We start from the raw sequence: 15292 nt of genomic DNA on the forward strand, positions 1-15292 counted from the left end.
GCTGTTGACTATAGGTTCCACACTAAGGAACAGCAGGACTTCTATGAGACAGTCTTATTGGACAAGAAGCCAATTGTATGTGATATGAGATGGGTCGACTGGGAATACATCAAGGAAAACGAAGAGCACTACCCTGGAGTGCAGGACAGCTTCAAGGCATGTGGAGTAGAGGACTTTTTTGGGCAGAAGCTCACAAAGTGGAATGAGGAGCTTATCATGCAATTCTACTCCACAGCACATTTTTATCCAGATGGTAGGATAATTTGGATGTCAGAAGGTACGAGGTACCAGTCTACAGTTGCTGAATGGGCTCAGCTAATCAATGCCCCAGAAGAGCATGAGGATGACTTGGACATTTATGCCAAGAAGAAGATGGACCACAACTCTATGTCCAACATGTACAAGGAGATTCCAAATGAAGCACTTGACACTTTCAAGTTTGGCTCAGTGCATTATCTTCTGTCAGGGCTGCCAACTATTAATTGGATTTTGAGGCACACTCTCTTGCCCAAGTCAGGTGATCACAAGATGATCAGAGGCCATGCGATCAATTTGCCTCATATATTTGATGTGCCACAGAAGTTCAAGGTGATGAGCCTCATGGTAGAGACCATTAAGAGGACAGCAGCTGATCAGAAGAGGAGCTGTGGATATGCCCCACAAATTCAGGAATTAATCAACTCCAAGATGGGCACGGGCATATACTTATTGGACAAGGAACACCTGCCCATCCGTCCAGATTTTGAAGATAATCAAGTTGTCATGAATGAGAATGAACCATCATCTGCCCAAGCACAAGCCAAGAAGGAGAAGGCAAGGAAGGAGAAAGCTGCCAAGATGCCAACTCAAGAGGAGGCATCTGAGTATTTCTTGAAAACCAAACAAGAGCAGCTTGGTTACTTGATTGCATCCACCCTGCGGATTGAGCAAGGACTAGCCACCCTAACTCAGAACCAGGCAAGCTTAGAGAGGATTATGGAACAAAAGTTCTATGACTTGGATGTCAAAGTGACAGAGATTCAGACTGCAGTGGAGCATCTCTAGGATGACATGCAGGAGAGGAGAGGCAAGACTACAACTGATGCCTTTGCCAGAGTGCCACGAGGTCCGAGGTCGTCTGCAGTGCCAGTTGCTGACCCCAGAGCCACCACATCTGCACCAGCTACAGCCTCAGTTCCACCAGCTCCAGCATCTACTTCAGCCTCGACTCCGACCACGTCTACAGAAGGCTTCGTCCTTGGAGTGCTCCGGACTCCACCACCACCTGAAGATCAAGCCTGAGTGTCGACTTAGCACTATGCATTTTCTAGGAACTTTTTGGTAACTTGTTGCCAAAGGGGGAGAAAATGTATAGATCATAGGCTTCGAGAGATAGTGTTGCTTTTATTCTCTCTTGCTTTATTTGGTGGTTTTTCGAACTTTGTTTGCTTTTGTGTGAGATACTATGTCATTGCTCGTGAGACATTGATGATCATGTGTTTGATCATAAGCTACACTTAATGTTTGCTTAATGCTATTATCTTATCTATCTTATGTGATCACACACTATTCTTGGTGATGAGTGCATGTATTTCATTCTTATCATTTTAAGCGCTCCCCAAGATGTATGTGACATGGAAGAGTAACCCATGACTCTAACTCTTTGTGCATTTGCAGTCCAAAGCAAATTTTAAATATGCACAAATTTAGGGGGAGCTCTTACTTGTCACATACTTCTCAAAGCGACGATATATTTCATGCTTATTATCATTTGTCGAAGCTTTGATCTATATGTTGTCATCAATTATCAAAAAGGGGGAGATTGAAAGTGCAACTATCCCTAGGTGGTTTTGGTAATTCATAACAACATATAGCTCATTGAGCTAATGCTATTCCAAGATGACTATTTCAGGAAAGCTCAATGATTGGCATGGCATGGATGTGAAAGTGGAACCCTCAAAATGCTAAGGACAAAGGATTGGTTCAAGCTCAAAAGCTCAAGACTCTTCATTTTATATTTTAGTGATCCAAGATCACATTGAGTCTTTAGGAAAAGCCAATACTATCAAGGAGGGATGAGGTGTTGCTTAATGAGCCTCTTGCTTCATGTGCTTAGTGATATGCTCCAAAACCCTCAACTACTTTCCCATATCCACATATGACCTAAACCCTAAGCCAAACTCGGTCCTACCGATTCTTTCTATCCGGCGCCACCGAGTTTCACTTGTCATAAGCCACTGCCAAACCCTAGCAATTCGGTTCTACCGATAGGGATCTCGATCTCACCGAGATGGGATTGCGAACTCTCTGTTTCCTTTCGTAACTTTTCGGTCTCACCGAAAGAGCGGATCGGTCCCACCGAGATTGCAATGTAAATTCAGTGTTTCCTTTTTGTAACTTTTCGGTCTCACCGAAAGAGCAAATCGGTCCCATCGAGTTTGCCTGACCAACTCTCTGGTTAGCTAATTACCAAAATCGGTCTCACCGAGTTTGTGTAATCGGTCTCACCGAGATTACGTTATGCCCAAACCCTAACCATATCGGTCCTACCGAGTTGCATGTCAGTCCCACCGAAAATCTCTAACGGTCACTAGGTTTACCTTTTCGGTCCGACCGAGTTTGTTGATTCGGTCCCACCGAGATTGGAAAACTGTGTGTAACGGTTGGATTTTGTGTGGAGGCTATATATACCCCTCCACCTCCTCTTCATTCTAGAGAGAGCCATCAGAACACATACACAATTCCAACTCATATGTTCTGAGAGAGAACCACCTACTCATGTGTTGAGACCAAGATATTCCATTCCTACCATATGAATCTTGATCTCTAGCCTTTCCCAAGTTGCTTTCCACTCAAATCTTCTTTCCACAAAATCCAAATCCTATGAGAGAGAGTTGAGTGTTGGGGAGACTATCATTTGAAGCACAAGAGCAAGGAGTTCATTACCTACACACCATTTGTTACTTCTTGGAGAGTGGTGTCTCCTAGATTGGCTAGGTGTTACTTGGAGCCTCCGACAAGATTGTGGAGTTGAACCAAGGAGTTTGTAAGGGCAAGGAGATCGCCTACTTCGTGAAGATCTACCGCTAGTGAGGCAAGTCCTTCGTGGGCGATGGCCATGGTGGGATAGACAAGGTTGCTTCTTCGTGGACCCTTCGTGGGTGGTTGCTTCTTCGTGGACCCTTCGTGGGTGGAGCCCTCCGTGGACTCGCGCAACCATTACCCTTCGTGGGTGGAGCCCTCCATGGACTCGCGCAACCGTTACCCTTCGTGGGTTGAAGTCTCCATCAACGTGGATGTAGGATAGCACCACCTATCCGAACCACGGGAAAAACATCCGTGTCTCCAATTGCGTTTGAATTCTCCAAACCCTTGCCTTTACATTCTTGCAAGTTGCATGCTTTACTTTCCGCTGCCAATATACTCTTTGCATGCTTGCTTGAATTGTGTGATGATTGCTTGACTTGTCCTACAATAGCTAAAATCTGCCAAGAACTAAAATTGGGAAAAGGTTAAGTTTTTATTTGGTCAAGTAGTCTAATCACCCCCCCTCTAAACATACTTTCGATCCTACACCATCATCACCACGAAGGCCAAGGACCAGAGGAGGAACCTCTCCCCATCCAGGGGGGAGGCCATGGAGGAGGAAGCACAAGGGGGAGAACCTCTCCTCCTCTCTCTCGGTGGCACCGGAGTGCTATCGGGAGGGGAATCATCGCCGCGGTGATCGTCTTCATCAACATCACCATCATCATTACCATCCTCATCTCTTTTAAGCGGTCCACTCTCCCGCACCCCGCTGTAATCCCTACTTGAACATGGTGTTTTATGCCACATATTATGATCCAATGATGTGTTGCCATCCTATGATGTTTTGAGTAGATATCCTTTGTCTTTGGGTTGATTGTTGATCTAGATTGGTACGAGTTGTATGTTTTATTTTGGTGCTGTCCTATTGTGCCCTCCGTGTCGCGCAAGCGTGAGGGATTCCCACTGTAGAGTGTTGCAATACGTTCATGAATCGCTTATTGTGGGTTGCTTGAGTGACAGAAGCATAAACCCAAGTAAGGGGGGTTGTTGCATATGGGATAAAGGGGACTTGATGCTTTAATGCTATGGTTGGGTTTTACCTTAATGATCTTTAGTAGTTGCGGATGCTTACTAGAGTTCCAATCATAAGTGCATATGATCCAAGAAGAGAAAGTATGTTAGCTTATGCCTCTCCCTCATATGAAATTGCAATGGCGACTATCGGTCTTGTTAACAATTGCCTAGGATAATTCCGCACACCGACCCTTCATTATTCCACACTTGCTATTTATAATACTTAAGTAATATATTCTAACTTTATGATAACATCACCTACTTTTATATTTTAGCTCTCCGATACCATGCAAAGTTATCCTCTTCATACCCATAATGTAGTTTTATTTCTCGTTTCTAGTTGGAAGCAAACATTCGGTGTACGTAGAGTTGTATCGGTGGCAGATAGGACTTGAGAGAGTATTGATCTTACCTTTAGCTCCTTGTGGGTTCAACACTCCATACTTATCACTTCCACCTTTGGTAATTGCTACGATGATTCCCTGCACTTGGGGATTATCATACAGCCACGAAGGTCAAGCCTCACTTGGGGTAGATCTTCATGAAGTAAATGGATCTCCAAGTCCATACAAACTTATTGTTTCCTTCACACCTTGAAGGCTCCCAAGCACACCTAGCTGATCTAGGAGGCGCATGTCCTCCAAAAGTAACAAAGCTGAGGTTTTCTTGAAGCTAATTGTTCTTGAACATCAAGTTATTGATAAATGAAACAATGGATTGCTATATACTGCAATCTCATTTTTGGAAAATATATTGAGTATATTTGGTTATTCTAACTACAAATGTTCTTTAACACCTTATGATCTTAGTGTGTTTATTTGAAAGGATCAAAAGGCCATTAGAGATTAATTGTGATATTCTTAAATCATTGGCCCGCTCGTGTATTTAGCTAGAATCAGGAGACCTGGCATATCATTTGGGGTGAGTAAACTAAGTCGTCTCATTTTCCAATCCATTGACACCTCTTGAGAGAGTGGTGTGCGATCTAAAAGGAACCATGATCTATGACATTCACTATACCGGGTATAAAGAGTCCTCAAAGGATATAGTGACTCAAATTGGACTTCTGCTATTGATGAGATAAAGGCCAGAAGTGGCTATTTATTTACTCTCGGTGGTGTGTTGTTTCATGGACGTCTTGCAAGAAGATCATCTTAATGAGGTCGGCAATGGAAGCAGAATTTGCAACAGTAGACAAAGCTATTATTGAAGTAGAATGGTTCCATGAACTCTTAATAAACACATACTCGCTATCATTATGAACAATGACAATTAAAACAGTACTTTTCAAAGTGAACGGGTCAAAGGATAACATGAGGAGTTCAAGACATGTAGAGATAAGATATGTCTGGAAGTAGAAAAACTCTAAAGTAATAGTGTTAGAACAAAATGTCTATTTACAACGGCTAAAAATGATCCATTTACAAAATATCTATGAAGGAATGTGATAGACAATGCATCAATAGAGATGGGTTTGATACCCACAACATTTTTCAAAGGGAAGCCCAATCTATGTGATTTAAAGATCATGTGAAGTAGGGTCTCGAAAAACAAGTCACTGGAGCTCGAGAGAACATTTAATAAACTTACATCGTTTAAGACGCCGCCCTACATGTAGTATTTAAAGAGCACACCTATATGAAGTAGATTGTTGATCACGATTTATGAGATCAGGTAATCTCCGATAAGCTCTTGAAAGGCTAGGAGTTTGACTTATATGATCCACCCTCTCTCTCCGCATGTGCACTTTGTCCATATGTACTAGAGGATTCTAGTCTGTCATATGTGATTTGCTCTGTCGACACACTTGCTATGATGCTAGATTGATTAAACTTATCCGAAAATTACTTACAATCCTAACAATAAATTCTTTTTTTAGAAAAGGAGGACGACCCCCGGCCTCTGTATCTGGACGATGCATACGGCCACTTTATTAATTATTGACACAAGACCGTACAGAGTCATACAACAATAAGTCTAAAGCCACCAAACTAAGCAACAACTGTCGCTATCCCTATCCAGTTGATGTAGGGGCGCTGAAAGTCGGGGCCTAATACCAAACAGACCACACAGCCAAATCTAAACATCTAAAGACTTGAGGTCCCACCCAGGACGCCTGTCGGGTATGGGCACCCACCAGTCCGGCGTGCTTCTCAACCAGGACCCCTGCCGGGTATGAGGCCGCCGCAGCCACCTGCCACGAATTCATCTTCAGAACTGTACTGCTGCATCAACCTTGGCCGGCCCAACTGCCGCCGACGCCACCATGACGCCAGGCAGCGTCACCCTCCTGCGCGAGTCCATCTCCGCTCATCAGGCGCCGAGTCTCCACTGCGCCACGGCGCGAGATCCGCCGTCATCAATGGAGCAGATGAAACATCGCTCCTCCTCTTGTCCCCTCCAACCAGCACTCGCTCCAAAACGATGCCCCATGAGGAAGAACGATACCGATAGCACCGTCATCGTCCGATCCGGTAGACCCAGATCTAGGGTTACCCCGGAACTTCCCGATCAGGTTGATGAGACCTGCAACGACGGTGCCTCCAGAAGGAAACGACGTCTGAGACGCCGCCATCGTCCGCCAAGACCACAGTCTGGCGTGATTTTCATCGGAAGCCACGTCTTTCCGACCTCGTGGCTGGCTGTAACCGAGCGGAACCTCGCCACGAAGACGTATGTTGCCGTCGGTACTCCGGCGGAGATCCAACATCTCCTCACCGGTCGCTCCATGCGCCGCCGGTCGGCGAAAGGCCTCCTCGCGACGGATCCAAACAGGGCGTTGGATCCGCAGTAGCCGTCGTCACCATCACGAGCAGGACACCCACCTCGCCGGATGGGGCGCTGCCACTGCCGCCGTCCATGCAGGGCTGCCGCTCCGCCGGCGATGGTGCTCGGGCCCCCGCCGCACAGCCCGGATACTCCGTCCTAGCCGCCGCCGTTGGATCTCATGAGAAGGGCCGCCCCCGCCACCTCAGATGGGATCCGCCGCCTCCCCCCGCCCAGAACCTTTGGCACCGGGCCCGCCGCCACCGCGGCCCACGCCAGCGGCAGCGGCGGCAGGAGGGGATGGAGGGGGAGGTGCTGGCGGCACTAGGGTTGGGGCCCCTGGCGTCGCCCGGGGGGAGGCGACGCGAGGGGTGCGAGGCAATGGACAATAAATTCTAGTATGTACTATTAGAGTCTTTAACATACATGTGAATTTCACGTTGGAAAAGGATCCTTCTTGTTGCAGATGGATTTGAGGTGAGCAATGAATGTGAAATAGAAGAATGTAAAAAAAACTACAAAATAAGAATGTACGTGATCATAGGACGTGTTTTTCTTCTTCTTTTTTGAGGAAAGACCATCATGGCTAGCTTTATTGAATTAAAACACGCTTACATCGTCCCCGAGTTCCCTTATCAAGAAATCAGGAGGCTCATCCAACCAACTAAAATAGGACTTATTATGATAACTATGATTAGCTAGCACATGCGCTGCATCATTACATGATCATAAGCAATGCTTAAAGATGACTAAGGTTGCAGCTTCATCCCTAGGACATGTTTGATAGCATGCACACCTCTCGTACAGGCTCTGTTTGCTTACCTACGGATTCCCTGGGCCTACATGGCATGAAACCCTACATGGCATGAAACTCAAAGCACCCCTTAGATAAGTTCTTGTGGAACACCTGAATCGGTTGTTTCCTCAGATGCAGTCTCGTTGCAGTGCAATTTACACCAAAGGGGAGAGCCGGACGTGTCCCAAAGCTTGCATTACCTTAAACAAGCTACACTGCGTCAGGCTAGAAACGCTAATGGCAGTTGAACCTGGTTGGCGGGTCGTATAAAAAACATTACGCGTGTACTATTTGTTCAAGGCTTAGGATTCTTTACCAAAGATGAACATGTATGTTCTGGACAAAAATAATAATTTCAATTCAAGGAAAGACAATTTCAAGATTATACTTGTTTTGATACATGAAAATACGCATGCACATTTGAAACTCGAATGAGCGTCTTTTTCTTAATTTATGACGTGGCCAAGAGAATAGCTTCTTTTTTTACCGGAGATCACATGCTTCTATGTGTACAAAGCAAAATACACTAGCAATGAGAGAATTGTTATGCAATCTTATCTTTATAGTATCGTTTTCTAAAATAAAGAAGGTAATACCATGCACTAGTATCGTATACTCTTACCAATTTGTCTTTTTGGGCGGACACTTGCTGTCTTTACATGTGCATGGGTCTTTAAAACTAGTTGTTTCCCTGGGGAAGGGAAGCAGTCCGTGCCTCATCTTACCTCTCTGATTGCTCTCTCTCTCTCTCTCTCTCTCTCTCTCTCTCTCTCTCTCTCTCTCTCTCTCTCTCTCTCTCTCTCTCTCTCTGCTCTTAGACCAGCGATGAAAAGATAGCGGTGCATACCAGCTTCTGACTGCAATTTCTAACTATTTGGGATCAGATTCAGAAGATGTTACAGTTGAAGAAAAGATAGATCAAGGTAAGATCTATCATATGCCTATTTTCCTTTACACATGCAAGGTATATGATTTAAGTTTGATTACTTCTTAAGTACGTATTTTATGTTGTTTTAGTAATCGATTAGCATTTTGGAGAGGGGACTTGGATAATTCTGGGAGTGGATTTTACATCCAAAGTAATAGAAGAGCTGGACGTCAATGTTCTAGGTATGCAATGCATGGATTGTTTTTGACATGCACGGTATCGTTCAGTTGTTTGTTGAGCTTGTAATTAACTGTGTGATATCGTATTAGCTCGTTCTCATTTGGATTATTTTTTTCCCAAAAAACATATGGCAGCCTTAGAGATGAAATTTTGACATGATGTAGTTGAAGATGTTTTAGATCAATGTTAGCTCTATCTAGTGTATTTTTTGTGTCAACATGCAAGATGAAGTTAGTGTTGTCATTAAAACGTAATTAGCTACTCCCCGGTTCATATTAATTGTCACACATTTAGTACAACTTTAGTACAAAGTTGTACTAAAGTTACAACAATGTGTAGGACTTTAGACTAGGAACTTATACATGAAGTGTTTGAAGACATTGTAGCTCCGTGTTAGTTCTCTGAAATGCGCGGGCACCATCTTAGCACATCATTTTAGTTTTTATATTTAATACTTTTGCCCTCTTTAATATTATATGGTTACCTAACTCTTAAACACCATCAAAGAAAAGATTTGAATACTTTTTTCACACAATGTGTACATATTGATTCCATGAATGGAGTATAGGGGTAGTTAACGTGATTCTACACTCTGCATGGGATTAGCATAGGTAAAAGATGTCATCGAAGATACAAAAAAAATCAGAAGTTTCAGATCATTCTGTGATTAATAGCAGCTTATTAAAATATTGAGGATAACTGGAAAGTATTGAGAAAAAATGAGCCTCCCATCACAAACGTTACAATTCCTAGAATTGGCGCATTCCCAGTCCAACAAGAATATATACCTACTGAGATGGCCAAAAAATAAATCATTACAGAATACATATGTGGGGTCAAAGAGCATGTGTGGTAGAAAATAAAAGAATCTATAAAGTTTCGACGGTGAAGACTGTATCTATGGTTGAAATAAAAAATGAGACAGTAACAATAAAGGAATAGTACTCTGAATTCCCATTTCTTACTTCTACATGGAAGTTCACATAATATACTACTCCCTCCATCCCATAATGTAAGACGTTTTTTGAAAACGTCTTACATTATAGGACGGAGGAAGTATATAAAAAGCGTCGATGAACTTCTTCATTATATTCACAAGTCTTAAATAGGCCCCTAGGCACCTCATCTTGTACTACTTAAGCACATTTCATCATAGTAGTATCCTTTCAAGTTAATGCATGGCATCATGATAGCTAAAAATTAACTTAATTTTTGTATCTGATATGTATCTTATCAGGTCATGTTATATTTGAGAAAGTAATAAAGAACAAACTTAGAATATGTAGATATCTACAGAGGTGACAGGAAATGAATCATTAGAGGATATTTATGAGGTCAAAGAGCAATGCGTTGCAAATGAAAGGAAATTGCTAAAAATTTGACAAGAAACTGGTATCTAGGGTTGAACTGAAAATGGAGACGATGTAATACTACCCTGTAGTCTAGTTTCTTGATTTCTACATGGCAGTTCACATGATATTCTAAAAGAAAAGCATTGGTGAACTTCATTATATTCACAACAGTATTAAATAGGCCCATGAGCACCATCTTCTTCCACCACTTATGCACCTGTTACCATACTATCCTTTCAGGTTAATATATAGCATCATGATAGCAAAAGGTTTACTTAATTTGTTTATCTGATACAAAGTTCATAGTGTCATTCATATTTGAGCAAGGAAGCACTTTAAAATATGTTGTGATGTGTGCATTTTAGAATAAGTTCCCCTTGTGATTTTTGGATCGTTATTGCCCATGAACTTGCCATCCTCAATTACAATCTTATTCTTCACTAAAACTCCATTGCCAACTTCCGTTCTTTCCGTTCTTTAATTGACTAGCGTGTTCCTCTAGTATAAATTTGGGGATGTGGAACAGCTTCCATAGGTCTGAAGTCTAATTGCAACAATGAATATGTTTTATTCAGAAGCAAAGGGCAGTGCAGTATGGTATCCACTTGCAATTTGTAGATCAGATAATGGTTCACATAATATTATGCCTGAGTACCTCAGTAATTCTGTCTACAAAAAGTACCTCATTAATCAGGTAGAGATTGCCTCAGTCGGCTTTTATTAAAAAATACTCGCAATATTTGTGTAATATCCTCTTCAAAATTAAAGCTTTCAGACAATCACTGGTCTTGAAAGTTGATCTCCTTTACTTCTAAAACAGAAAACAAATATTTATAAGGTGAAAGGTAATAAAAAAAATAATTCTTCATAAACTTGAGCACTACTTTGTAATCAGTGGCCACCATTGGGGCAAGTAGGGTCGGACGGCCCAGGTCTCAAGTGGCAGAGCAGGGTAATCCCCTGTCTAGCGACCAGCGGGTGCATCGACATTGATCTCTGTTGCCGTCCGTCGCCCCAGCAAACCACAGTTTCTAGGTCGGACACTGTCCGTAATGATATTATAATATCATCCTCTTTAACATCATATTTGCACTCTCTATTGTGCAGGAAGAAACAATGAAAAGAAAAGGTGGACCACATAGCAAGGAATGTGAGAAACCTGCCAAGATGGTTAAGAACAATCAAATATGCAATCCAACAAGGTGATCCGTTACTAATCATGAATCTTTTATTGGTGGTATCACAAGAATGTTACAACTAAAAATGCAACAATCCCCGTTAGGCGCATGTGGGTTCGTAATTAATTTTAGCTTGGACGGGAAAAACGATATTTTAATTTATTATCTCATTGATGTGAATTCAGACAGTCAACAAAAACGGCAAGATTAGAAAGGAGAATCAAACTTCAAGCAAAGAAAATGAGACAGCTTTCGATCATAAATGGAGAAGTGCCAGACCGTGCAACTATACTAGAAGAACAACTTTTAATCCATGTGAAGTAAGCAAATCTTCAGATTGCCCGCATGTGTATTATCATCAATTTGGTTTAGTTACTTCTCTGAATTCAATTGCTAAACTTTATCATTATGATGCACGACTGGTACTACGGTATACTGGAAGCAACATTATATAGCTTGCTTCTGCTTGCACATCAGTTCTGCTATCTATGTGCTCAAATCTTTCAAAGCTTACAAAAATCCCTTCATTAACTCGGTGGATTTGATGTAGTAAAATTTTATCTTAAACATTTTACCGTAAACAAATACTTATAATGCCCGGTCGCCCATGCATTTCCATATCTCCAGGTGCAGCTAATTTAAATTGCTCTATTAAATCACAAAAACATGTTACGATTGGTTCTGACTGTAGCTACGGAGTATGTTTTTGAAACAAAAAAATCATGATAGCACATATCCATGGACTATGGTTAAACCAAAACTGTGGCAAAAAAACATTGTTGGATTGCCACAAGGAACCATGTCCTGTACAGATGTGCATTGCTTATGCTGGAAATTCCATCTCTTATTTCTACTAAATGGCATTTATGTTTATGCAGGGACAAAGCTAAAGAGGCAAGGCTGTATCGGAAAAGAAAAATGCAAAGCAAGAGGGTTGCAGAAACAACGACAGAAAATGAAGCAATGATTGGCCAGGCTGGTAAGACTACAAGGTAAGTAACAAGAAAATACAATCAACATCTAAAATTTGGACATTCATAAACCTGTTGTTTCTGTTATGCACGTGTACAGGACTAAAAGTAACAAAAGGTGTACTACATCAAAGTCAAGGAGAAAGAAAAAAACACCAGATATGTAAGATCTATTAAGTTTATTATATTAGTATGAACGAGAACATACATTACTCATATAAAATCTGATGCTAAATTCAGAAAATTGAACAGGACATCGGAAAGGACTGATATGGAAATTTGGAACTTCGGAGAACCAAGCTGCAAGTGTGAACGATGTGGTGCAATTTTCTGGTACGAAGAAAGAACTTCAGGTAGAGCGAGAAGGATGCCATCTTTCGGACTATGTTGCCAACAGGGCAAGGTCGATTTGCCACCATTCAGAGAGCCGCCGGCTTACCTTACGAAATTGCTAAGGAAAGACAACGGAAAGAGGTCAAAAAACTACATGCAAAATATCAGATTGTACAACTCCATGTTCGCTTTCACAACAATGGGAGGAAAGGTAGACACAGAAATAAATAATGGCGGTGGTCCTTATGTTTTTAGAATGAATGGGCAAAACTACCACAGAATAGGTACTCTACTACCTGAAGGTGAAGATAAACCACGCTGGGCACAGTTGTATATCTATGACACCGAAAATGAGGTAAAAAACAGGATTAATGCGTCAACATCAGAAGATAAAAGGGAGTCGATAGATCCTCACATCGTCGAGGGCCTTAAAAATATGCTGGATAGAAATAATATACTTGCAAAAACATTCAGAATGGCAAGGGACAGATTCGAAGAAGGTGACTATCACAACGTGAGATTAAAACTAATCAATAAGCGACGCACAGATGTAAGACGGAATGACATGCCATCTGCAACTGAAGTTGTAGCATTGATTGTGAATGATACGGCAGAAAATAGAAAAGGACGGGATATCATTGTTCAGTACAGAGACACAAGGCCGAGAAGAATATCAGAGAAGCATCGAAAATTCATGGCTATGCAGTATCCACTATTGTTCCCCTATGGAGAAGATGGGTACAGAGAAAATATACCCTACATATTAAAAGAAGGTGCAAAATGCAAGAGAAAGCATGTAACAATGCTGGAATACTATGCGTATCGTATACAACAACGTACTAACCAATCAATGCACTTGCTGATGTGTGAAAAGCTTACATTGCAGTTCATTGTGGATGCCCTTGCATGCATTTTGCAGTATAGGCTAGACTGGATCAAAACACATCAAGGAAACCTAAGAACGGAATTATATGCTGGCTTGCAGGACACAATAGATAGAGGAGATACAAGGGCTGACCAAGTAGGAAAGAGGATACTACTGCCATCCACCTTCACAGATAGCCCTAGATACAAGGCACAAAACTTCCAAGATGCTATGGCAATATGTCGGTGGGCTGGATACCCAGACCTATTTGTGACATTCACGTGCAACACAGCTTGGCCGGAGATTCAAGCTATGCTACAGGAAGTAGGCCAAACAGCATATGAAAGACCTGATATTGTTGATCGAGTGTTCCACATAAAGCTCAAGGAGTTCATGAGAGACATAAGAGAAAGGGGATACTTTGGAAAAACACTTGCAAGTAATATACCCTACTGACTTGATCACTCCTGTTATTTAATTTTCTATACCAAAATAACTAATGGTTATTTTCTAAATTGTAGTTATATACACAATAGAGTTCCAAAAAAGGGGCCTCCCACATGCCCACATAGTCATATTCCTCGACAAAAAGGAAAAGAAACACAAGTATCCTGAACCACCAGAGGTTGACAGGGTAACTTGTGCAGAGATCCCAGACAAGGACATTGATCCAGAAGGATATGCAGCTGTTGAAAACTACATGATACATGGGCCATGTGGTGCAGCCAACACAAAGTCACCATGCATGGTCGATAACAGATGTATGAGATGTTAGACCTTTGAACCTGAGCATTGATAGTTGTGGATGACACTAGGAGAGTTGGGACAATTTTCGTTTTCGTTGGGTTATTTCTCACACAATGCCATGCCAACCTGAGGGGTTGGGGATACAAACTTATAGGCTGCTAGCCAGCCAAGCATATGCTGAGATGCTACTAAGATGCCAGTCTAAGATGCTAGTCTAAGATGCTGGTCTAAGATGCTATCCTAACTGCCAGTCCTTGATGGTCAGGAACTCTATCCTAACTGCCACAAGGACCATGTGCTGCAGCCCCACAAAGGCCCTAGTACACAGACTTATCCAACATTCTCCCCCTAAGTCTTGTACGTCGTCTTGTGGGAGTGTTGAATCATCCCGATCCTGGAGCAAAGCTCGAGGAACTTGACCCTCCCAAGAGGCTTGGTGAGCAGGTCTGCGAGCTGATCCTTGGTGTTGATGTAGCTCGCCTCGATGCTCCCTTCTTCCACACAGCTGCGGATGAAGTGATACCTCAGCCGGATGTGCTTGCTCCGTTCATGGAACACGGGGTTCTTTGCCAGGGCCAGGGCGGACTTGCTGTCCACCAGGAGCTGCACCGTTCTGGTGTCTTGAACGAGAAGATCACCAAGCAGTCGAGCGAGCCAAAGCGCCTGAGTGCAGGCGGTGGAGGCCGCTATGTACTCAGCCTCACAGCTGGACAGGGCCACCACCTGCTGCTTGACTGATTGCCAGCTCACGAGACACTTGCCGAGGAAGAGGAGGATCCCGCTCGTGCTCTTGCTGGTGTCGATGTCGCCGGCGTGGTCGCTGTCGCTGTACCCGACGAAGTGTGCTGCCCCCGGACACCTAGGGTAGTGGAGGCCGTGGTCGAGGGTCCCTGCTATGTAGCGGATGATCCTCTTCACTGCCTGCTGGTGTTCCGACGTCGGTCGCTCCATGAACCGACTGACATAGCCGACGGAGAATGCTAGGTCCGGCCGTGTGTGGGTGAGGTAGCGAAGGCTCCCCACAAGGCGTCGGTACTGCGTAGCATCCACTTCCTCCGTCGTGCTGTCGCGGCTCAGTTTCAGCCTCTCCTCC

At 43.0% G+C, this 15292-nt stretch overlaps 1 protein-coding gene across 2 annotated transcripts; it reads left to right on the top strand.

The window, feature by feature from the left end:
• Positions 1 to 7418: 7418 nt before the first annotated feature.
• On the top strand, positions 7419 to 14236 carry LOC125517482. 2 transcript variants are annotated; one of them, XM_048682684.1, is made up of 8 exons: positions 7419 to 8568; positions 8663 to 8755; positions 11213 to 11307; positions 11469 to 11603; positions 12162 to 12275; positions 12355 to 12417; positions 12507 to 13891; positions 13974 to 14236. In XM_048682684.1, exons 3-8 carry the CDS (start codon positions 11222 to 11224, stop codon positions 14225 to 14227), a joined length of 2037 nt encoding a protein of 678 aa, XP_048538641.1. In that variant the 5' UTR covers positions 7419 to 8568; positions 8663 to 8755; positions 11213 to 11221; the 3' UTR covers positions 14228 to 14236. The 2 variants fall into 2 exon arrangements, with proteins under 2 accessions (XP_048538641.1, XP_048538642.1); XM_048682685.1 differs by lacking the exons at positions 7419 to 8568; positions 8663 to 8755 and having other exon boundaries at positions 10925 to 11307.
• Positions 14237 to 15292: the final 1056 nt, after the last annotated feature.

This window comes from Triticum urartu, chromosome 6 (genome assembly GCF_003073215.2).
Source record: "Triticum urartu cultivar G1812 chromosome 6, Tu2.1, whole genome shotgun sequence".
Classification (NCBI taxonomy): Eukaryota; Viridiplantae; Streptophyta; class Magnoliopsida; order Poales; family Poaceae; genus Triticum; species Triticum urartu.

Coding starts and splice junctions, on each gene's coding strand:
- LOC125517482 (XM_048682684.1), top strand. CDS start 11,222: ATGAAAAGAAAAGGTGGACCACATAGCAAGGAATGTGAGAAACCTGCC. Junction 12,276..12,354: donor CAGGCTGGTAAGACTACAAG/GTAAGTAACAAG, acceptor GCACGTGTACAG/GACTAAAAGTAACAAAAGGT. Junction 13,892..13,973: donor CTTTGGAAAAACACTTGCAA/GTAATATACCCT, acceptor TCTAAATTGTAG/TTATATACACAATAGAGTTC.